This window comes from Argentina silus (assembly GCF_951799395.1).
Source record: "Argentina silus genome assembly, chromosome: 20".
Classification (NCBI taxonomy): domain Eukaryota; kingdom Metazoa; phylum Chordata; class Actinopteri; order Argentiniformes; family Argentinidae; genus Argentina; species Argentina silus.
In genome coordinates, this window is record NC_139674.1 from 3,499,473 (window position 1) to 3,523,266 (window position 23,794).

General features: G+C 45.0%; 5 protein-coding genes across 5 annotated transcripts in view; 2 read left to right on the top strand and 3 right to left on the bottom strand.

The window, feature by feature from the left end:
* Nucleotides 1-4,315, bottom strand: part of celsr1a (cadherin EGF LAG seven-pass G-type receptor 1a) — a 92,484-nt gene extending 88,169 nt beyond the window's left edge. Inside the window, exon 1 of the mRNA XM_083692240.1 lies at nucleotides 752-4,315. Coding sequence (XP_083548366.1) covers nucleotides 752-4,280 — 3,529 coding nt within the window. The 5' untranslated portion in view covers nucleotides 4,281-4,315. The remainder of the gene's footprint in view (nucleotides 1-751) is intronic.
* A 1,336-nt stretch (nucleotides 4,316-5,651) lies between these two features.
* On the bottom strand, nucleotides 5,652-11,025 carry trmu (tRNA 5-methylaminomethyl-2-thiouridylate methyltransferase). Its single transcript, XM_083691931.1, has 11 exons — nucleotides 10,847-11,025; nucleotides 10,544-10,709; nucleotides 10,224-10,330; nucleotides 9,096-9,218; nucleotides 8,681-8,853; nucleotides 8,456-8,509; nucleotides 8,267-8,333; nucleotides 7,982-8,082; nucleotides 7,714-7,858; nucleotides 7,176-7,258; nucleotides 5,652-6,412 (listed from the first exon to the last, which is right to left on the bottom strand). Exons 1-11 carry the CDS (start codon nucleotides 10,926-10,928, stop codon nucleotides 6,266-6,268), a joined length of 1,248 nt encoding a protein of 415 aa, XP_083548057.1. The 5' UTR covers nucleotides 10,929-11,025; the 3' UTR covers nucleotides 5,652-6,265.
* A 172-nt stretch (nucleotides 11,026-11,197) lies between these two features.
* Nucleotides 11,198-15,061, top strand: LOC310820183 (L-threonine ammonia-lyase-like). Its single transcript, XM_083691742.1, has 8 exons — nucleotides 11,198-11,281; nucleotides 11,493-11,671; nucleotides 11,916-12,097; nucleotides 12,354-12,484; nucleotides 12,811-12,959; nucleotides 13,315-13,404; nucleotides 13,803-14,762; nucleotides 14,922-15,061. The coding sequence occupies exons 2-7, from the start codon at nucleotides 11,494-11,496 to the stop codon at nucleotides 14,042-14,044; spliced, it is 972 nt and encodes a 323-aa protein (XP_083547868.1). The 5' UTR covers nucleotides 11,198-11,281; nucleotide 11,493; the 3' UTR covers nucleotides 14,045-14,762; nucleotides 14,922-15,061.
* An 884-nt stretch (nucleotides 15,062-15,945) lies between these two features.
* On the bottom strand, nucleotides 15,946-17,056 carry tprkb (Tp53rk binding protein). The gene is made up of 4 exons (XM_083691741.1): nucleotides 16,829-17,056; nucleotides 16,605-16,727; nucleotides 16,316-16,492; nucleotides 15,946-16,171 (listed from the first exon to the last, which is right to left on the bottom strand). Exons 1-4 carry the CDS (start codon nucleotides 16,967-16,969, stop codon nucleotides 16,094-16,096), a joined length of 519 nt encoding a protein of 172 aa, XP_083547867.1. The 5' UTR covers nucleotides 16,970-17,056; the 3' UTR covers nucleotides 15,946-16,093.
* A 327-nt stretch (nucleotides 17,057-17,383) lies between these two features.
* On the top strand, nucleotides 17,384-20,827 carry alg10 (ALG10 alpha-1,2-mannosyltransferase). The gene is made up of 3 exons (XM_083692014.1): nucleotides 17,384-17,648; nucleotides 17,999-18,196; nucleotides 18,417-20,827. The coding sequence occupies exons 1-3, from the start codon at nucleotides 17,484-17,486 to the stop codon at nucleotides 19,473-19,475; spliced, it is 1,422 nt and encodes a 473-aa protein (XP_083548140.1). The 5' UTR covers nucleotides 17,384-17,483; the 3' UTR covers nucleotides 19,476-20,827.
* Nucleotides 20,828-23,794: the final 2,967 nt, after the last annotated feature.

Sequence of the window (23,794 nt, forward strand, 5' to 3'; positions counted from 1 at the left end):
CCAGAAAGCTCAGGGAACTATAAAGTGAGTGCAAGAGAAACACGTTGCAGCCAGCAACATGCTCAACAACTTTAACAACGTCTGCTAAACTGGGTTAAAAAAAAAAAGAGCCGACATAAGCAATTCAACTTCTTCAAAGTGAGTTGTGTATGAATTAGGAGTCTGACACACGCTTAGCACTGACATATTAGTGTTTGGAGTGCAAACCACAATTTTGCAGGAACAAAAACCGTTTGGTTATAAGGGGGGACCACCCTATAATAGCGGCTTTCATGAACTCCTCCACCACCAACACAATACACTTATCACTCGAACTGTACAAAAGTGGCAGAACCGGATCCTGCTACACCCTACAACACTCAGTGAGCACGCGAGAGCACTTCATCGAGGGCTTGCCCGCAGCCTCTCTTCAATAGAAAACACATTGAAGTGCACTTACTGTGACTTACTGTGTTTCAGATTAGGGTTATATCAGGCCATAAATCATATCTAACAACTGGAGATATCTTGGATACATCTCATTCGTTTCACACTTATTTGACTTATTTGCATTTGGTAAACTATATTTCATGTCGCTGACAAGATGCCAAGAGGACATATTAGCCTACACCCACAAATGAGGCATTTTATGGAGAACAAATGCAAAGTAGGCCTATTATGTTATTTGCTGACTAGCAGTATGCATTTTCAAAACGTGGCGTTTTCTAGAGGTTAATAAGAGAGCAGGCCTGAGGCCTGTGGTTGATCTTACCTGAGACAGACACTGTCATGGGAGCCTCCAGGGGTCTGTTGTTGTCCAGGTCCCTGCTCAGTTTGAGTTCCCCAGTGTCCTGATTCAGGACCAGCAGATTCAGCTCGTTCCCAGACTCAAAGCTGTAATGCAGCTTATCCGACACGTCTGGGTCATGCGCTGGGACCTTTCCTATTATCCCAGACGGAAAACTGTTTGACTTGTTAGTCACGTAATTGTTGAAGATAATCTCAAAGTTCTGCAGGACCGGGTCGTTATCGTTCACGTCTACCAGCCGGATGTGGACCGTGGCCCGGCTCACCAGAGGGGCGGATGTGGCCTGGACCACGATCACATACTCGGTTCTGTCCTCGTAGTCTAGGTCGGAGAGGGCGGTCAGGTCCCCGTTGAAAATATCCAGCTGGAACACTTCCGGAATGTTCCCCTCCACTATCTGGTACATTATCTGAGCGTTGGTCCCCTCGTCTGGGTCTGTGGCGGTGATCCGAGCCACGATGGAACCCACAGGGCTGTTCTCCTCCACGTAGATAAACAGCTCATCCTTCTCAAATACAGGCGCGTTGTCGTTTATATCAAGCACTGACACCTGGATATCCACTGCTGCGTTCAGAGGGGGAATCCCCTTATCCACAGCGAAGGCCTTCAGGTTGTACACAGGCACGTTCTCTCTGTCCAGTTTCCGGGCCGTTCTGATGATACCAGAGTAGGGCTCTATGAAGAAGTCCCCCTCCCCGTCATCCCCTCCCTGGAAGGTGTAGCTCAGCCTGCCATTGGACCCCGAGTCCCGGTCCGAGGCGGATATCTGGAGCACACTGGTGTACACCGGTGCGTCCTCGAATACGGTCCCCTGGTACATGTCCCTGAGGAACTGAGGTGTGTTATCGTTGGCGTCCAGGATGATGATCTCCACGTAGGTGGTGTCGGACTTCTGGGGGATGCCGTTGTCCCTGGCTATGATGGCTAATGTATATGACGCCTGGTCTTCATAATCAATCTCCATCTGAGTGGTGATGGCGCCCGAGTCTTGGTCGATCTTAAACTGGGGGACGTTGTCTTCCATGACGTACGTGATGCGTGCGTTCTCCCCCGTGTCCTCGTCCGTGGCGCTGATCACCACAACGGTAGAACCCACGGGCCGGTCCTCGCTGATCATCACCTGGTAGTTGGCACTCTGGAACACGGGCCTGTGTGTGTTGGCGTCGGTGACGTTTATGAACACCTGCGCCGTGTCGTAGCGCGTGCCGTCGGAGGCGGTGACTGAGAGGACGTACTGGCGTTCCTGCTTGTAGTCTAGAGGCAGGGCCAGGGTGATGAGCCCGCCCCCGCTCTGGCTGGTGATGGCGAAGCGGTTCCTGGTGTTCCCGCTGGAGATCTGATAGGTCACCACGCTATTCACGTCCCTGTCCACCGCTGTCACCGTCAGCACACTCGTCCCCACCACAGCGTCCTCGTTGATCTTCAGAGAGTACACCTTCTCGGTGAACGTGGGGATGTTGTCGTTCACATCCAGCACCGTGATGCTCACACTGGCCGACGATGACATCACGGGAATCCCGTGGTCCCTCGCTTCTATGCCGAAGGTGTAGAACTCGGTGGTCTCCCTGTCCAGCTCCACGCTCACGGTTATCCACCCTGTGCTGTTGTTGATGGTGAAAGGGAAGCCGGGGGAGGTGTCAGTGAGCCTGTACTCCAGACGGGCGTTATCCCCGGAGTCAGCATCGATGGCCTGGATGTGGATCACTGAGTAGCCGATGGCCACATTCTCCAGCACGGTGGCCTGGAACGGCGTGCTGACAAACATGGGGGCGTTGTCGTTGACGTCCACCACTTGGATCACAACCATCCCCGTCCCGTTGATCAGTGGCGGCCTGCCACCATCCTGAGCCTTAATCCGCAAATTATACTCCCTGATCATCTCATAATCTAGGGGATTAATGACATCGATGACTCCGGTGGGAGAGTGGATGTAAAACTGTCCCTTCACGTTGCCACTGATGATGCTGTAGTGGACTTTGGCGTTGTTCCCCTCGTCTTTGTCTGAGGCCTCCACCTGGGTCACTTTGGTGTTGACAGCCACGTTCTCTGGGATTTGGACCACGTACCTCTTCTCACTGAATTGAGGGTAGTTGTCATTCTCATCCTCGACTGTGATGTTCACAGTGGCTGTGGCACTGCGTGGGCCCGGGTCTTTCCCCTGGTCGTTAGCCTCGACTATCAGTTGATACTGGGACATGGTCTCTCTATCAGGCCGCTCTTTGATTTTTACCAGTCCATTACGCGGGTCGATTTCAAAGCCGGAGTTAACTCCATCACCATTCACAATCTTGTAAATCATATTGGCATTGGACGGCGCATCCCCGTCGGTCGCCCTGATTGTCATCACTTCAAAGCCCACCTCTACGTTCTCTCGGATGGTGACCCTATATTCCGTTTGCTCAAATATCGGTCCGTGGTCATTTGTGTCGCTGACGGTGACGGTGAGGTATGCTGTGGCCGAGCGCCGTGGGGAACCGTTGTCTGTTACCGTTACTTTGAAGACGTGGGTGTCTTTAACCTCTCTGTCTAAAGGCTGTACAGTTGTGATGCTACCTGTCTGGGGGCTTATGACGAAAAAGTCGTTAGATCTGCTGTCAAAGAGAGCCTCCATCCCATACTCAATTCTACCAGCCTCTCCATCATCCGGATCAGTAGCCTTCAGGGTGATAACGCGGGTTCCCGCTGGTTCATTCTCGGGGACGGACACCTGATAGTTGGGCAGCTGAAACTTTGGAGGTGTGTTAACTTGTCTTCTTTTTCGGTGGTTCCATCTGCTAGGCACATTCTGGACGATTTCTGATAACGACTCATGTCGCTCCACTGTCATGAGTCGCAGAGTCACACGCACGGAGACGCGGTCACTTTGAGAGTACAGTGCACAATGCAAACCGACCTCCCTCTCTACTCCGTGGCCGAAACAGTAGTCATTGTCAAGCAACAAATTCCCATGGTCAAAAACGGCGTTCAAGTCTTTTGCAATACATGATGAGAGCGAAAGGGTAATGTTCCGCGTAAAAGCAGGCAAAAGTTCTGTTACATTCACAAGCAAGTTACCTGGGGATAGGCAGGAAGTTGCTTCCAGTTTGGAAAGGTGTTTTATGTGAATGTCGGGCTTACCGATGGTGTTCTTTCTCTTGTATTTGATGAAACAGTCCTGTCCGTGTACAAATACATTGAAATGTGTCACAACAAAGTTTTCAGGCTTCGGAGACCCTATCCTGAAATAGACAGGCACAGGGTTCCTCAATAAGCGCGCACAATCCACTTTTGTGGATAGACGGATCACTCCCTCTTGACATTCTACTCGCAAAAAGTTCTGAATGTATTTGGGAGTTAAAGTCCTGTCAATTTTGTAAGTCCAACCAGGTCCAAGAGACAAGTTTGCCAAAACGGTCCCAGGCTGTAATGTATCCGAAAGGTGAAGCTCGAAACATCCCACCAGCGGCACATTGAATAAAACACCAACCCAAATCCAATACATCGGCAATTCCATGGTTTAAAACTCCTGTGTCCCATTCAACTTCATCCAAACACCTCCAGAAAAACATTAACTCTCCCTCTCCCAACACCTCGTTTTTCTTTTATCCTTCATGGTGAAGTTTTAATGTGGAAAAAGGCACTTTGAATCCATAGTATCCACGGAGCGCAGTCGCATTATTCCACGGCAAGTTTTAAATGACTACAAAATGGCTCCGCGGCTCTGCTCCTCGGAGACTGATTAGCATAAACCTGCTGCGTTCACCCCACGGGGACACTTTCGCAGGGGGCTTTCTTATGGAGATTCGGAAGTGTCCTTAGCTGGTGACGATTGCGCCTTCACAGCATTGTAATAACAATGCAGTGATAGCTTGTTAACACACATTGTATGTTTGAGTGCCATCCCGAGTTTATTATAACAAAAGGTTGGTATCATTGAAACTTTTCCTGATGTCCTGTCTTGAAAGTTGTGTATTGTCGGGAGGAAAAGGCTGGCGTGCACAAAGGTCTTGATTTTGCTTCAGTAACTTGTGATACAGGTTTAAAACATAAGAGCATACTTATTCATAAGTTATTGAATACGCATTGGCTACCTATCAGTGATTAGTTTATCTATTGGTGTGTGGGATTAGATGTCATCCTTTGCAACATCTTCCAATATAGTAGTATCCATCAAAAACCACAAACCACCTCATTGATTTCCTTGGTGCAAATTCTTTAGTATATGATAGCCTAATTACACACTGTAATAGACGACCTGGCATGAACAGAGCCTTTTGTAAGTGGTAGGCATACAGCTCCTCCATCTGGTATCACATAGGCCTTCAGGTTGCCCTAATGCGTCTTGCACTTTCCTCTTAATCTATTCTACTGTATATTGGTGACAATGCGAGTGTAGGCGTACTTGTTGAACACGCATTAATGTATGTCGCACCTGCAGTCTGCCTCTCCCTGTATTTACATGGTTAGTTCTGGTTTGCATTGTTTTTATTCATTTTATTCATTATGTTATTCATTCAAATCTAATACGGAATTAAGAGGAAAGTAGAGGTAGGTCTCAACTGAAGTTGATGTAAACAGATGTATTCCATGTGGTAGGCTATCACAAGTATTGCCTTAGCAAATGTATACTGATTTTCCCTACCAGAAATAATAGCGCACGGTTCAAGGCAGATGTGAGTATAACTTGTGCGAGTACGCCCCCTTGTGGGAAATAATAAGCTGAAACAGCATGATGAGGTAGACTGGGAGGGGAGCGCGATTTGGGCTGCGATTAAAACTAATACCATGGGACCGTTTTCAGGTATAAAATAAATAAATAAATAAATACAATATAAAAAAATAACAATACTTATCAAATAGTCTGTTATTAAAACATTCAAGGGTTTAATCACTTGACCTTCATTTCTGTGTCTATTTACACATTGCATAGTTGATAGTTCAAAAGAATGCAGTTCTTAATCCCAACCTCCATATCATAGCACCAAAAGGAAAAGGCACATTCCTCACACATTTTTGGATGTCCATAAAAGGTGCATCATCTAAAAATATCTCTTTCACATTTTCTATGCGCATCTCCAAATACATAGGACCCCAACCACCACATACATGACAGTACCAACTGTTAAATAAAAATGTATAAAACAGTTTATCACATTATCCAAAGTACCCTAGTTGTTGTAGCATACATAATAACAGAGGGACATCACATGAGGGCTTTTAAAAGACGTCCGTGAATTTAGCCAAAGATCTCTGCATTCCATTGTCTACAACATTAGGCTTGAATTATATAAAGGAGTTTGGGTTTAATTCGCTTAAAGGTCCAAAGGTTCCTATGACAGGTCCAAAGACATGGGCATTGTGGTTGGGTTCTACAGTAGAAGCTCTGAGAGTGGGAGAGTGAGGTCTCTGTGGTGGTCTCTGTGGAAGTATTGTTCCTCAGCTGTGCTTCTGAACTGAAGCCTGATACAAGGTTAGGTCCGTGGGTAGGAGGTGAGTCTCTCAGCTGGCTGGTTCTGGGGACCGTTCCATGTCGGGAGGGGTCTCTTTCATGCGCTCCCGGCCCCGCTGGAGAGTGTGCTCGGTGGGGCCCAGGCGGACGATCTTCCCACTGCCGAGACACTCATCCCCTTTGTATAGCACCGCAAACTGGAGAGTGAAGGGAGGGAGAGCTGCTTACTGGTGGAAGCAAAGGCAGGGTTCTCCCAATAGTTAGAACAGTTGATGACCCTTAACTCATTTCTGGAACCCTCTCAAAATGCACACACACACACACACACACACACACGCGTGCACAAACATACACACACACACACACACACACACACTCACACACACACACTCACACACACACACACACACACACACACACACACACACACACACACACACACACACACACACACACACACTCCCCTTCTAGCGCCTCTCTATTCATCAGTACACATTCTGGCTCCGAGCCCAGAGTTCAGCGATAAACGAGGCACAGCCATATTGTTTCTCGGAGCAATGGGTTATGGGATAGCTCATGAAGAAAGGGGGCTAATCCAAGCGTGGACGAGCCCCTTTTGTGCTCTGACGGAGTCTGGACCTAATCCCTGTCACGGAAACCAGAGACACACAGCAGCGGTGCAGATGGTTTAAGGAATAACACACTAGGACAAACGGCTGCACAAGTTCACACAGCTGCAGAATTACATGGCTGTATGTCTAAAACCTGACCAAGAGAATGGTTTATGAACAGAATTTACATGAGTGAATGAATACCGAAAAGTTTTTGTTTTTTTTTAGCAAAAGTTTTGAGCTAAATATATTCAGAGGACAAAGTGTTGAGTTTTGAGGTTCATTCTAATACAGATCGAATTTGGGATTAAGTATTTGAACCCTGCCTTTGAATCTGAAGAGAGCTCACCTGTCCAGGTGTAAGGGCTCTGATTGGCTGGGACAGCATGATCCACACAGATCCATCCATGTTCAGGGTCACTGTGCAGGGGGCTGGAAAACACACAACCATATAAGTTCCATTGCAATGGCTTCATCACTGATGTGGTCCTCTGTGGCTCAGTTGGTAGAGCGTGGCGCTAACAATGCTTAGGTTGTGGGTTTGATTCCCGCTGGGACCATATATACTGAAATGTATGCTCTCACTGCAATGTAAGTCGCTTCGGATAAAAGCGTCAGCTAAATGGCATATATTATATTATTATTATAAACTGTTGTGTATACTGGCCTGTTTAAATACTTGCACCATCTAGAAAAACTATTAGTTTCCTCCCACCTTAAAAATTATAAACGACTAAATTATTACTAACAACATATAGACATATAGATGTATTGTTGTTACCAGAGTTATGACAGTGTTGCTACACAGGTACTGTATAGAGCATCTTAATATCACGTTGTATCAGGAGAAGAGGGTCACAGATGCAGCCGTGTGCGGTTTGACTCACTGAGGGGCATCTGGTGCATGAAGCGGAAGTGACATTCCATCATCTGGGTCTTAACCAGCTCTGGGGGCGGGTCCACCGTGATCCAATGGAAACGGTCGGTCCGCATGGTGTCCCTGAACAGCGCTGGGTGACTGGTGGTGGGGCCCTGACGGTGGAGACAGAAGTCCAGACTGAATCAATGACAACTGACTGTTAAGGTGAGGTCAATAGGATGGGAGAGCAGGACGGAAGGTGTTCGCTGGGGAACAGGTAGAAAGACCCCTCTCACCACAAACACTTCTCCGGTCGATATGTCTTTGTCCACCACGAACCAGGCGTCCCTCTGGCCCCCGATCCTGGCCCTCTGGCCCAGTGTCAGGGTGAACCAACCTGGGTGGAGGAGAGACAGCGAGAGGAAGAGGGGGGGGGGAAAGGGAGAGATAGAGAGAGAGAGAGAGAGAAAGAGAGGGGGGTAGAGAGAGAGAGAAAGAGAGATTACAAGAATTCTTTCATGAGGATCAATACTGTTTACAACAAAGCACATGCTGCACTACTGACAGCAGAGCAGCATTACCTTGGTGCTGGCCCATAACCTTCCCATCCTCAATGGACACAAAATTCCCAGGCTTGGGCTCGAGATACTGACAAAGAAAAGCATTTGCAGATGATGTCATTACACATATAATAAATACGTATGTTTATTCATTGCCTTGGTCAGTATATCATCACAAAGTTAACATGCTGTGGAATATTTATGACATACCTGTAAAATAAAATCCTCAAAGTTCCTCTCTCCAATAAAGCAGATGCCCATGCTCTGGAGATAAACAAAGACATGTAAACAGTGTTGCCGTGAGTTTATCCACCTAAGAATATATCTGTAGTGGAAGTCATAGAAAAAGCAACATATAATGTATTTGGACAAGACAAGCAGAAGTCGGTCTGTAGAAAGTTCAGAGCAAAGAGACAAAAAAAATGTTATTATCACCTCCTTCTTCTTCAGGACGTGTTGGAAGCCTGCCTCCGCCGCAATCTTCTTCACAAAGTCTTTGGTGAGTCCCGCGAGGGGGAAGACTGTACGCCGCAAAGCATCCTGGGAGACCTGGCTGAGGAAAAACGTCTGGTCCTTAAATCGATCCGCCCCTTGGTACAGTCTCACCGCTGCAACGGAGAAATCACTGTGTTATTAATCTGTCCTAACATCCAATAGGAGGATCTAGCCTATTTCATGTCCCCAAATACATCTACATGTCCAAAGATCTACAGAACACTCTATCTACAGAACACTCTATCTACAGAATACTCTATCTACAGAACACTCTATGAGACAAGTACAATTGATAAACAGGAGTACAAGGGGTGTTTAAAGAGGAGAAGGTAGGAGGGCAGGAGTCTGTTCTTACGGTTCCTGATCTCAAAGCGGTCTCTGAAGAGGGTTGTGGGAGGGGCCACATGTTTCTGATGGAACACGTCTTCGTCCTCCTGGGAGGTCCTAGCGTAGTGGCCCGTCGCTATGGCATCGGCACCTATAGAGAGAAAAAACAATGTAAGCCTTAAAGGGGGCGACACATGAATTCTGGCTCCCCTGTGGCCACAGGTCGCAATTACAACTACAACGAGCTGTCTGTTCACTCTAGCCTTGGTACTAGCAAGCTTATAAATATATATTTGCTGCAGATACTTTTGATTTGTCTTCTTTCTGTAAAGAGCTATGATTTGACAACAACATGGCTGCACCAGCCAGGAGTAATCACTATGCTAATACCATAGCCAATCGAAACGTTGGTGGGGAGCTATTACTTTTAAACACTATCGCTCCACCATCCCTCTAGATTTAGATTCAAGGCCATTATATGATGTAGTACCGTGAAGATGCCATGTGTAGCTCCTATAAGTCCAGATTCAAAGCATTTATTAGTATTTATTAGTATTGATATTTAGTACACTTGGTCCATATACACTCACTGAGCACTTTATTAGGAACACTATACTAATACTGGGTAGGGCCTCCCTTTGCTCTCAAAACAGCCTCAATTATTCGTGGCATTGATTCCACAAGATGTTGGAAACATTCCTTTGAGATTCTGGTCCATGATGACATGATTGCATCACGCAATTCCTGCAGATTTTTCAGGTGCACTTTCAAGCTGTGAATGTCTGGTTCTACCACATATCGCAAAGGTGTTCTATTGGATTCAGATCCGGTGACTGGGAAGGCCACCGAAGAACACTGAACTCATTGTTTATGTTGATAAAAACCAGTTTGAGACGACTTTTGCTTTGTGACATGGTGCATTATCATGCAGGAAGTAGCTATTAGAAGATCGGTAAATTGTGGCCATGAAGGGATGCACATGGTCAGCAACAATACTCAAATAGGCTGTGGCATTCAAGTGATGATTGATTGGTATTGACAGGCCCAAAGTGTGCCAAGAAAACATTCCCCACACCATTACACCACCTCCACCATGAGAAGGTGTACAGGTGTTCCTAATAAAGTAATCAGTGAGTGTGTGTGTATCATCACTTACCCAATGAGTTGATGGCGTAATGGTGGAAATGGTTGAATTTAATGTGCTTGTTGCACATTATGTCTGGATTGGGTGTCCTGCCCTTCTCATATTCCTTGAGAAGATTGCTAAAGAGGAGACATGAGACATGAGATTATCAGAGAACGAATCAGATCAATACACAGTCAGTCAGAGAGGCAATCATGGTGCAATTGTGTTTAAGGTGTCATCATCTAATTTCCTCCTACAAATGCATCTTTTGTCACAAGGCACACAGATGTTTTTAATCAGAGAAAATGTTGCATAGAACGACAAGGTTGCTGACATAGTGCACTTGTTACCTGAACACTTCATGCCAGTATTCTTTCACGTAGGATACTTGATGGAAGGGTATGTCCAGTGTCTGACACACTTTGTAGGCATCTTCACAGTCCTTGTCGGAAGTACACACCCCCTTCTCATCCAGGGAGTCCCAGTTCTTCATAAACACTCCTGTCACGTTGTACCCTGTAAATAACACAACGAGTCAATTGAAACATTATGCGTGCAGTTAATAAAGCAGTGTTACCATTATCCTGCACCTGTCTCCGGTCAGTGTGGTATGCATTGCGTGCATGGACTCATTGCGTGAAGGAAGGTCGTACCTCTTCGCTTGAGTAACAGCGCAGTGACAGAGCTGTCCACCCCGCCAGACATCGCGCACACGACATGTCTCATAACACCCATGATGTTCACAGTTATTTACAACAGAAATATAGAACTGTACTTGTTTAATTCAAGTAAGTATGGTACAACGCTTCATTCTCTCGGACTGAAGCGGCCATGTTTTACGCCCATTACAAAATAACGTTCGACGAGAAACCAGGCGCAAGACGTTACAATGTACCGACTTGTGTTTCCGCAGTGACTTAGTTCTGTAACACTGTAAACATAACTGTGCACTTGGACAAATTTACAGATCTAGTTTGCTATCTAGTTGCTACACATTTACAAGGTTGATACACAAATAATAATCGATACGAATACGGACGTTTGTTACTTTGTTGTCGTTGACGCGTTTGCTGCACCCGCAAAAATAGGTGGAATGTTATACTTGTTATAAATCTGTAATAACGTGACAGCACGCTAAAAATTAACTGGATATGGTTATTTAGTGTTTATGACAACATTAGGCTCTGTGGCATAACAATCTTCACATAACCTTTTCAAGAAGCTGTTCGTCATATAATGCCTTATGCACAACATCATTAATTGTCTTCAGATTCTTATAAATTATTGTTTGTTCCACAGCATGGGGGACGTGTCAGTGAATAGCATCACTCTGGAGCTGTTGAGAGAGGCCAGGGAGACTGTTAGGACCAGTCCCCTGGGTGTCATCAACACCCCTATGATCCCATGGTGCCAAACCACACTCCCTCTCAATGTCCCCTGCAACATCCACATCAAACTGGAGAACATGCAGAGAACAGGTTAGTTTGTTGTACATAATTATATGCCGAATTATATTCATAATTAAATGAGTGTTTGGTGAGGCCAATTCTAGGGTTGCCCAAGACAAGACAAGAGGGACTTGAAATCTTCCTGATGAGGTCTCTGATGTACGATCCTACAGGGCTACTGACAATTCTACATTACTGACATTATGGAATTACCATCGAATGCATCACTGATAACTGACAGTTATACAGTAACAATTGCTTCCTCAACTGACAGGTTCCTTCAAGATAAGGGGAGTGGCCAATCAGTTTGCGAGGAGGCCGAAGGGAGGCCATTTTGTCACCATGTCTGCTGGGAACTATGGGAAGTCATTCGCGTACGCCTCCAAACACTATGGATCTAAGGGGAAAGTGGTGATGCCAGAGACAGCCCCTGCATCCAGATCCACATTGATACAAGTAAGGCTTAGCTTACTGAGAGGTAGGCCCTGAGTGTTCTGGGTAGGCCTACCTATAGTGCTAAAGCTAATGCACTTTGTGCTGTAGCAGGTCTCTCTTGTACCTCCTGAAATCACAACAAAACACTGAAAACAACTCCACTTGTTAATTGAGATGACAGGCTGTTCAGCGGGCTGTTCTCTTTCCGTCTGACAACTTAAGATTTCGTCCTTCACCCGACAGTTTTGTTCAACGGTATCATGTACGTTTTCCTCAGAGTTTTGGATCAGAGGTTGAGAGAGTACCGACGTGCTCCCTGATGACCACGGTGAACCGCTGTGTTCAAGAGGAGAACATGACGTTCCTGCACTCCTACGACGACGTCGACCTGATCGCTGGTCACGCCAGGTACCGGTCAACACAACAATCTTCATATTAGCCTTCCTTATGAAAGGGTCAACGGTAAGCTAAGATAAGCATTTAATATGCACATACAGTACACAGACATCACATTTACATTTACATTTATAGCATTTAGCAGACGCCTTTACCCAAAGCGACTTACAACAAATACATTTGTCTAAGTAAGTGAATCATCTATCCATCAGTCATCAAAAGAAAAAGTACACACACACACACAGTGAACGTAAGCACTAACCAAAGTCCCCCATCTGTTATTCCTCAACACCTTACCCACCCCTGTCTGTGTGTGTGCTGACCGTGTTGGTGTATAGTCTTGGTTTTGAGGTGCTGGAGGTGATGGCGGAGCCTGACGTGGTGGTGGTGTGTTGTGGTGGCGGGGGGCTGCTGGCTGGAGTGGCTGCTGCCCTCAAACTGTCTGGCTGTGAGAAGACTAGGATCTACGGAGTAGAGCCAGAAGGAGGTACTAACCCTCACCCTAACCCTAACCCTAACTAAACCAAATCATAACATAACAACAATATTAAATATTAAATACATAACATAACAACAATATAACCAAATCAACGTCATACCGGGGCCTCGTATTTACATCTGGAATCTAGTGTGTTCTGATTTATATCGAGGACTAGTTACACTGATTCCTAACCCAAATCAATGTCACACCGGGGCCTAGTGTTTACATCTGTAATCTAGTGTGTTCTGATTTATATTGAGTATAGTTTGATTATATTGAGTTTATATTGTCATGTTGTTAATGAAGGGTTCATGTTGGACGATGTCCATTGACCTTTACTTTGCTGTGTTTGTGTTGTCAGCGTGCACCATGTACAAAAGCTTCATTGAGAAGAAGCCGGTTGGCATGGACACCAAGAGCATCGCTTCAGGTTTAGCGCCACCATTTGCTGGTACAGTTACTATTCCCTTAATAATAGAAGCCAGGACCAACCAATTATTATATCCTTGACAATGGGAGCACCCAAAAATACCCGTACTATTTGAAATGAATGAAATGGAATGTGTTTGAATTCAAATTAATTAATTGAAATTAATCTGGGATGAATCCATGTCTATTTCTGTCTAACCCCTGACCCCCTGGTATGTTGTGTCCCATCTGTCCTGGCCCACTGGTATGTTGTGTCCCATCTGTCCTGACCCCCTGGTATGTTGTGTCCCATCTATCCTGACCCACTGGTATGTTGTGTCCCATCTATCCTGACCCCCTGGTATGTTGTGTCCCATCTGTCCTGGCCCACTGGTATGTTGTGTCCCATCTATCCTGACCCCCTGGTATGTTGCGTCCCAGGCACCCTGCCGTACGAGCTGTGCCAACGCTACGTAGATGAGATAGTGCTGGTGAATGACGAGGAGATCAAGATGGCCGTGTCGACCCTCTACAGGTCAGGGCTGTTGGTGGAGCCCTCTGGGTCTGCAGCGTTTGCCGCCGTCGCTAACGACAGAATACCCGACATCGCCGGGAAGAACGTAGTGGTCATCCTCAGTGGGGGAAACATCGGCAAAGACGAGCTGGCGAACTTCCCTGATTGAATTAGCACCAAGCGTGATAACTGAGAGTAGTTATGTCGATTGGGAGGAACTCACAGGGAATTATGCATTGTTTTTCTCTGTAAAGATGTTTACATTATGTACATTTGAATACAAATAAACAGCACAATATTCAGCATTAATAACTTGTTGAAATATGGTCACTTTAGTCTCAGGAGCTCCCCAATTAAGCTCTATGTTTGAATTAATGTATTTAGAAAGTGACAGGTGTGGAAAATAAGATCTATGTAAGCTCTATGTTTGCCAGGTACAATATATCAGGGCAAATCCTGCTTCCAGTGTAGTATGTACACTATGAGGCGGGCCAGGTAGAAATACCCTCAGGGCTGGTTTCACGGACACAGATTGACCTAATCCTTAGGTATCTTCAATAGGGATTTTCTATTGATAATGTTATTAAATCCAGGACTACTCTTAATCTGTGTCCAGGAAACCAGCCCGGAGTGTATAAACTAAATTGTCTTTCGATGAAAGAGCTGTGTAAGCAGCCAACCGTTTCAACAAGTCTCTAGGATCATCCTCCAGAGCTTGAGAACTAAGGTTTGTAGTCATCTGGCACACTCACACTGTATTCTCCAGAATCCAGACATCATCACCATTTCTCTATGGAATCCACTAAGGGATATTAGCTCCGCTGGGGGACTCCAGTGACAGAAGGGATTTTTCATTCTGTTCAAGACAAGATGAACTCCATCAGAAGGTGGGATTTTGTTGTTCGTTGTGAAATTCTGCTCATGACGCATTTAAAACAGGCCATGTACAATTTAATATAGATTATGTTTAAAGCAAAGCAAAGTACACTGCATAATCATCCTGATGAGACTGTGATAATGTTCGTTTTCTTTGTGTTCGTCTCTAGGATCCAGCCCCTTCGTGCTAGAAGGAAAAACATTTTCGGGGAGCGGGTACCGGGGTTGTACCGGACGATGGACATGCAAGAACTTGCGATAACCGCAACAGTCATGACCATCATAATCACCGTGCTGTGGTATGTGTGGACACAGGAGCTCTGCTATCTTTGACTAACTCCAGTTACACAGTACACTGAGGCTGGCGGAGGTAGAGATCGGAGGACAGGCTCACTGTAACGCATGGAATGCATTGTAATGACTGTACAGCACAAAGGTCTTTGAAGAACTCCCAAACTAAACTGTGAAGACGGAAAATGAAGCGAGTGATGGATGATGATGAAGAACAGTGCCTGTCACACTGCTGCATCTCAAGGACCGCCATTTCCTGTGGGTCTCCGGGAGAGGAGAGGAGAGGACTATTACCCTGTAAAAAACAAACCTGATGAGAGAGTGAAAAATCTATTTCAAGGGCACGATGGGATTTTAAAGGACAAACCGTGTGATAAAAGAACACTGTAAATAAAATGTGAATGTAAGTGATATTATAATTTAAACCCCAGAGGTTTAAGCTGTCAGCGTCTGCTTATTCATAACATTCATTATATTTCGGCTAGTTGATGGATTTCGATTGAAGTCCTTTTGATTTCAATATTCCGCCTCATAAATCTGGATGCATGCTTTGTTCCCCAAACCTCTTGAGGTCTGTTGATGAATAGCCCGAGGCACTCTGTCATGGCTCAGTCCCAATGGAGGGACCTGTTTTTCATCACTGCCCTGGATTCAGAGTGCTGTCACACCCTCACAGGTCTCCTAGCCGTACAGCTCCCAAAATAACTTTTACGGGTCACACGTCAAAATAAGTTAAATCATGGAAATTTACCATCTGGACCTGCACTGCTGGTAAATCATGTTTCATCACTTCACAGACCGGTCCTCAAAACTTTTCCCACACCTGTCACTTTCTAAAAACATTCGGAAAAACAGTGATGAAGTGACATGGTGCAAAGGAACAGTCTTATCAAAAAATAAAAATCCACATTTATTCAAATCCACATGTATTCATGGAGCTAAATGATTCATGCTACGACACTGCTTGTTATTGTATAACAAGCACATAGAGGGGGAAAAGTAGAGAAAATATCAAAACATGAACGGCTATATGGTGCTTTCTATTGCTGAGCTACATAATATCTTTGGTTGCCATCCTGCAGATGACAGCATCCAGCAGATTCTCTTCCTGGGGTGTGACCTTGTAGAGCTGGAGAAATAACAGACAAAAAGATCAAATGCTATGTGTCAGTGCTAGTCAGGGACAAAAGCCTGCACACAATGTGTCATCCAGGACTAGGAATGAAGGGTACTTCTCTAGACACAACAGGGACATGGAGATTAAAAGACAAACCTTCCTTATCTTGGGAGCATCACTCAACGTAGAAACGTCTTCGACTGGAATCTGTTGGCCATCCACTTTGGTCATGACATCAATCACATGCTGCGTCTCATCTTTGAGGTGAACCAGAACTATGTGGACGGCATTGTCACCGTCTGACATCCCAAACCGCTTGAATGCCTCTGAAATCTAAGGAAAAACGAGGACATAACAATTAAATGATATGCTAACAGTCAGTGATTTCTTCATGCCATACAAATAGACCACCATTTCTAGGTAAGCTACCTTAACAGTTACTCACATTATTTGTGGGTGACAGGTTGAAGATGATTTCTGAATACAGGCTCCTCGTTTTCATTTTTCCAATCTTCTGTAAGTGAACTGCCTTGTTTGCAGCCACGAGCACTTGGAAAGAGTTTACTATCTGTTCAGAAAACAGTAACAGTTATCACTGACGCGCGCGCGCAGACACAGACACACACACAGACACACACACACACACACACACACGATAAATGTGCTCACCATGGTTGGGTTTATCAAGGCACCAAGGATCTGTCCTTCCATGGCATTTTTTCTCAACTCGGCAGCGTTTTTGACATCTTTGAATAACAACTGAGTCACAGTATACTCAGGAAAGAGTTCCAATTCATCAGTTAAATGCATGTCCAAAGACAATAAATGAACTAGGTATGTAAATTATTGAGAATGTTTCAGACAGACCTAGACCATCTCACATGTGCAACATTGAATCCAAAGGGAACCATAACAAGGTAACACGATGCACTGGAAAAGTTCCGCTTGTACGTGATAAAGAAAATAGTTTCTGTATGTATACTTCGTCAAAGAAGATGTTCTAAATGCCAACATACTATCAATATACATTACTGGAAATAAATGCATCGATATAAATCTATAAATTGTTTGGTAAATTATAGGAACTGATGTATCTATAGTAGCTTCCTTGCGGAGTGTTTATCACTCACGGACCAGCAAGCTGTCAAAAATCTAAACTCTTCCGTTGATGAGAGAAGATCCACCCATCTCTTTTTCGTAGCTAACCTTATCCGGATTTCGCCTTTCGTTAGTATGTGAATGAATGTATTATGTAGTGTGCATCATATAGCAAAAACTAACGTTAGATCTACAGCTTTCTGGGGTCCGAAATTCGTAGTTGGAGATGGAGAAATTCGAAGGGTATATTTTCACTGCTCTCTGCAGCACCAACTTTTTGATTTCATGTCTCCTCTTCTCCAAAATAACACGAGAGCAAAGGGAGCCGTACATGGACGAGATATTTCATGTCCCACAAGCTCAGAAATACTGCTACGGGAAATTCAACGAGGTATGTTTGCTTAGTCCCTTGTTTGCTTGTCGGATTAACAACACAGCTAGCTAGCCTATAGTCTCCGAAATAGTGCGACAGATTGCTGCCGACCTTTAACCCGAATCTAAGCCACATCTAGAGATCAGCCTATACCATTAGCGTGGATGAGTGTTCCTGAAAACGTTGTATGTGTAGTACATGGGCAAGTCAGCCAGCTCAGCCAACTAACCCAGATGGCAACAGCTGTTAGCTGGTAGTATGCCAGCCACATAGCTATGAATATATTAACCCTATGAAGGTTATGAATACAACAATACATCTTAAAGCATAAGCTAATTTCTCCCATTGCCTCCACTCTGATGCTCCAGTGGGACCCTATGATTACCACTCTCCCGGGTCTGTACCTGGCATCTGTGGGAGTCATCAAACCAGTGGTGTGGCTGGCCAACCTGACAGGGAAGGTGGTGTGTTCCACAGCCATGCTGCGCTTCATCAACCTGCTCTTCAACGGTGGCAACCTCTACCTACTCTATCTCATCATCTGCAAGCTCCACCTCAAGGACAAGGTAATGGTTTTATGGTGTTAATGTACCTCGTCGTACAATTCAATCTTTTACAATTCAACTCCCTGGGACAATTAGTTTGGCAGTCATCATTATGTAGATTGAATAACCAAAGGTTGTTGCTTCTATTCATATTTGCTAAGTAATCAAATGACATCACAAGTATTGTATTCTTCGGTTAGTAGGCTAATAACAACAACAACAACCCTGTTCCCTCTTCCAGACAAAGACTGCCTCCCGCAGAATGCTCTCCGCCCTGTCCCTGTCCACATTCCCTGTGCTCTACTTCTTTAACTTCCTCTACTACACCGATGCCGGATCTACTTTCTTCATCCTCTTCACTTACCTCATGACCCTGCACGGCTGCCACAAAGCCTCGGCACTCCTGGGAGTCTTCGCCATCTTCTTCCGCCAGACCAACATCATCTGGGTGGCGTTCTGCGCCGGCACGGTGGTGGCCAGCAAAATGGACGAGACGTGGAGGACAGAGCAGTCGAAGAAGAAGGACGACAAGTCGCCCTCTCAGATCCCTCTCTCCGTCAGCGGAGCAAAGAGGGTGGTCCGTTTCCTGCTCGAGTTCCTGACCACGGCCAGTCACGTCAAGGCCGTGTTGCTGGTGGCGTGGCCGTACGTGCTGGTGGCTGTCGGCTTCGTGGCCTTCGTCCTGTTGAACGACGGGATCGTGGTCGGCGACAGGACCAGTCACGAGGCCTGCCTCAACTTCCCACAGCTCTTCTACTTCTTCTCGTTTACCTTCTTCTTCTCCCTCCCCACGTCCCTGTGCTACCACCGGGTCGTCCGCTTTCTGCACGCCCTGAAGAAGCAGCCGCTGTTCTACCTCCTGGTCACCGGCCTCTGCCTGCTTCTGGTGTGGAAGTTCACCTTCGTACACAAGTACCTACTGGCTGACAACAGGCACTTCCCCTTCTACGTGTGGAAGAGGGTGTTCCAGAGGCATGAGCACGTCCGGTTCCTCCTAGTACCGGCGTACGTGTTCGCGGCGTGGAGCTTCCTGGATAGCCTCAAGTCCCGGTCTCTGTTCTGGAGCCTGGTGTTCCTGCTGTGTCTGATCGCCGCCACGGTTCCCCAGAAGCTGCTGGAGTTCAGGTACTTCATTGTGCCGTACCTGCTGTACCGCGTCCACATGCCCCTGCCCTCCCTAAACAGACTGATCCTGGAGTTCCTGCTCTACACAGCTGTCAACGCCGCCACCCTCTACATCTTCATCAACAACACTTTTAACTGGCCCAACAGCATGGCCACACAGAGGTTCATGTGGTAAAAAACGCAAACCTTCTCGGTAGGGATTCCAGTCACGCTTTACATTAAGTTGCTGTTATACCTGTGTAGTAACGCCGTAATTGCGCTAGTGACAACATTGTATGAAGTGATCTAGGAGGCTTATTGCTATGAAAGGACATATTTATGAAGTGTTTTTCTTTTTTTTTTTATTATTATTATTCAAAAAAAGGGGTATAAGAGGAACTTGATGTAAAGTGTTACAGTCAAATCTAGCCTACACCTTTTCTACTGAATGATGACAAATGATGAACAAATCAATTGAAATGAGGAGTACTTTGAAGACTGTTTATTTACATGTGAACTGTAAATAATGTATGAAGAGACCAAATATGAAAATAGCCATATGATAAAGCAGGGATCTGTGTATTTATACTGTATGGTTTTTTTAAACATCATTTGTTTTTTGCCAATGAAGAACATTCATGACAATCTTTATCTCTGTTGTGGAGTTAGAAGTGTTTTTTTCTGTTTTGTTTTTTAAATAAATAAATAAAGGTTAGATCAGTAGTAGTTATGCTTGACTTCGGTAACGAAGGGATTCTCAATGGAACATTCAACGTCCCCGTGCTTTTGGAAACAGAGCACCCATGAGTCAGGTATTACCTGTTTCACTCTGGGAATGGAACACAAATGATGTAAATTGAACTGAACAGGGGTCAGTTTCCCGAAAGCTTTGTATCTTAAAGTATTTAAATCCTCCCGGTAACTCAGCCACTAAAATCGATCGTTTGTTGGTCAATCTTATGTACGTGAAAGAATTCAATTCTATAAGTGAAGAAGACGGTCTAGGAGAGGAGTGTTTTAAAATGAGATGGATTTTAAAATGGAGGAGGATTTTAAAATGAGATGTAAGATTACACACTGAAAACCCTATCCCAACTGTGTCACAGTATACCGTGGGTTTTAATCGGTTATTTACTTTCATTATCCAAGACAATCTCAATCTTGCCGTTTGTTGCATTCCCCAGTTGACTGCTTTGTGTTTGTGGTTTTGTTTGTGGTTGACCTCAGAATAAACAATCCCTTTCTGTAAATCATCCTCCTCAAATTCTCATGTCAACGATCAAAAGATAAACAGTTTAGTGTATGTGTACCATGAGTAGGTTCCTCCAAAGTAACGTGTACATTAGCCTCAGAAATGTTTAACTGATAGTAATCTGAATGGTTTTTCTTTCTTTTCTTTTTTGTCTACCTGCACTTAGCTGACTGTTACTGTTCTTTCAATCTTATTTTCCTTGATTCTTTCCCCCCATAGAATTGAATGGTATGTGTATGCTTTGCCCAATGCTGAACATATCCCGTAATAGTGCAATAAAAAGATACCTGCTGCGATACCGGTCTCATGTCCACCCTGTGTTTAACTCGACTTTTCTTCATTCTCGTCGAGTTCGACGAGGCACTGCCTGCCTTTTACAGTTATCCCGGTCATCCACTAGGTGGCGCTATAACACAATGATGAAAAATGAATTTATCAAAATGAAAATAGAATCCTGCAAGGTGATGATGAAGTATTTCTTTGGACAGCTTGATTGTTCACATTACTTTGCTAGAATGTTTTTTGTTCCCTCAAACTTTAGCTGCAACTGAAGCACAGTCATGTTTAAATGTAGAAGAAAACCACTACTGCAGCAAGACAAAGACACACAATGATCCTCCAACAGAGAGGATAAGTGGTTAATCATGCCTACTGTAAATGATGTATTGATTGCTTTGTTACCAGAGTATTATGAAGTGCTTCAGACAGCACTCATGACCAAAGAGTCGCTCATGAACGCTCTCTCCATAACCCATGCCATTAAAAGAGGATAATTAGGTTATTCAGTATGAGTCCCCACTTGTATTTACAAGAGAGGTTTCAAATGAGAAGTGATAGAGGTACAATGATAGAGCGATTGTGTGTGTGTGTGTGTGTGTGTGTGTGTGTGTGTGTGTGTGTGTGTGTGAGAGAGAGAGATTACGTCATATTGTGTTGATTAGACTATTCATGAAAAGATCGCCCACTGACACCAAGAGGCATTGGAATGGTTTAACCCTCCATGTATTGAGGTGTTTATGCTAGGGGTTATGATTGGAATGACGCGGAGGAAGCTGTGTATTGAATGACGGATTGTGACAGATCGGAGAAAGTGTGCACACACACACACACACACACACACACACTCATATACTGCATACACACAGAGAGACAATTTGCATTCCTTATCATTCGTTCCAGGCGCTAATGCTTACATTATTGGATCTGTGAAACTAATTTAAAAATTGGAGCAGAAAGAAAAGAAAAGAGGCATTTGTTGCCTCGAGGACGTCGGGACAAAGCTGACACTGAAAAGCTCTTTTTGGATATTAGTTAACTTCATAATGTAATCAGGAGCCGTGCGTTAATTGCTCATTCATGCTGTAAATATAGTTGCTATGAAAGCTGCAAATAATGAGCTGAGAGCAAGGCGGAAGAAGGAAGGAGGGAAGAAAGAAAGACTCCAGCAACTCCACGTCGCCGTGACAACTTTACCTGGCCCAGATATCGGCAGGCACTAGATTGACACCTGCCACACCAGCGGAGTCTTTAGCGCTACGGCCCCAAGGGCAAAATAAACTCTCCTCCTCCCCTCCTTTCTCTTTTCTCCTCCCCCCTTCCCTCCCTGCTAATGTAAGCTCCCTCAGGCTGGAGTCAATACCCCAGGGGCTGTAAGAATGACTACATGACTCTACCCCCCCCCCCCCCCCCCCCCCCAGCTTCTCAGCCCTGTGCACTGGTACAGACCCTCTCAGATAACATCCGGTCCTAATCAGAGAGGGAGTCCAGCTTCTTTCTACTGTACTGAAGTCCATGTAACGATGTTAGCATCGATCATGATGCCTCTTAGCAGAAGTCCTACTCTAGCTTATATGATCAGGGCTTCTCCGGACCCAAGCATCCATTACCATTAGGCCAAGAGCACTTCCTCAATGTCCAAGGGCGATATTTGAGTTTACGTGTCTCAGGCAGGGCTACCTCATCACGTCCAATTGACCTCCGCTACACGTAACTTGACTTCACTTGAGTGTTTCTTGAGTGATTCCCGTGACCTGTGACCTTGCCCCTGAGCATAATCTGTATAATATAGTCAATAAAGTTTGAATACATGACATCACATTGCATCACATTACTCAAGTTTCAAGATTCAAGATTCTTCATTTGTCACGTGCATACAAGTATACAGTGAAATACAAAAGTGACAGTGCCACAGAGGAGTGCAACAATACATTTAAAAATACATAGAATATAAACAGCAGTATAAACAGCAATGTAAGCAATGTACACAATGGAATGGCTATATACAATGGCAATGACAGGTTGACAGTACAGTTAATTACAGTGAAAAGATGAGTCTGCAATGGGTAATTATGTGTGTGCGTATGTGTTACATTGCATTGTATTGAATCACATCATGACAGTCAGAGATAGGCTACAGTGCGTGACGATAAAGCTACTATGGGGGTTCTGTGAGTCAGATCGTACCTGGGGAGAAGCTACTAGAGCCCCAGGCTGTAGTCAGGCCCCTGCTGAGAGGAGAACCCCTCGGAAGAACACAGATCATCTGATTACACTTCAATTCAACGGCTGATGAAAATGACTACACTGCACTTGTATGAAGAGAGAGACTTTTACCTGGCTGATCTAAATGATCCTGCCTGGGATCAAAGAGTATTTGGTGTGTGAGAGAGGGAGCGATATTGGGACTGAATAGAGCGGGAAGGAGATTGGAACCGAGGAGACGGAAGAAGATTGGAACAAGCCGGCAGATTATTGAAATGTCTTCTGTAATCTCTCAAAAACCCGTAACAGTGGGAGGTTTCCGTTAATGTAGGGAGACTGGCGGCGCTACTCGTGGTGAAGCAATATCTGTAACAGCCAATGACATTATCTCAGAGGCTCGGCGCTAATGCCATTTCTGATTATTATTATCACCCGACAGTGTATTTATGGCAAGAAACCTTTCCATAGCCTTCTACATTATTGATGTAGGGAGTGCTTCCAGATATTGGCTCCTCGCTCTGCGTTTGACGCTGCTGTGCACAATGGCTCCTTTGTGAGGGAGATATTCTAACAAGTGTTCACGGTTCTTCAAAAGGGGATTATCAGGATTTGGCAACAATAGAGTTGTGTAGAGGACATGATACAATACAACGAGAAAGCTTGGGTGAATCCATCATTCTGCTCTGGTGCTACAGACATTCCATTGGTTCTTGCAGGAGTATAAATAAAGCTTCATTCCAAGTATGGACATCGCACTGGCAGACATTCTTGGTGTACATAAT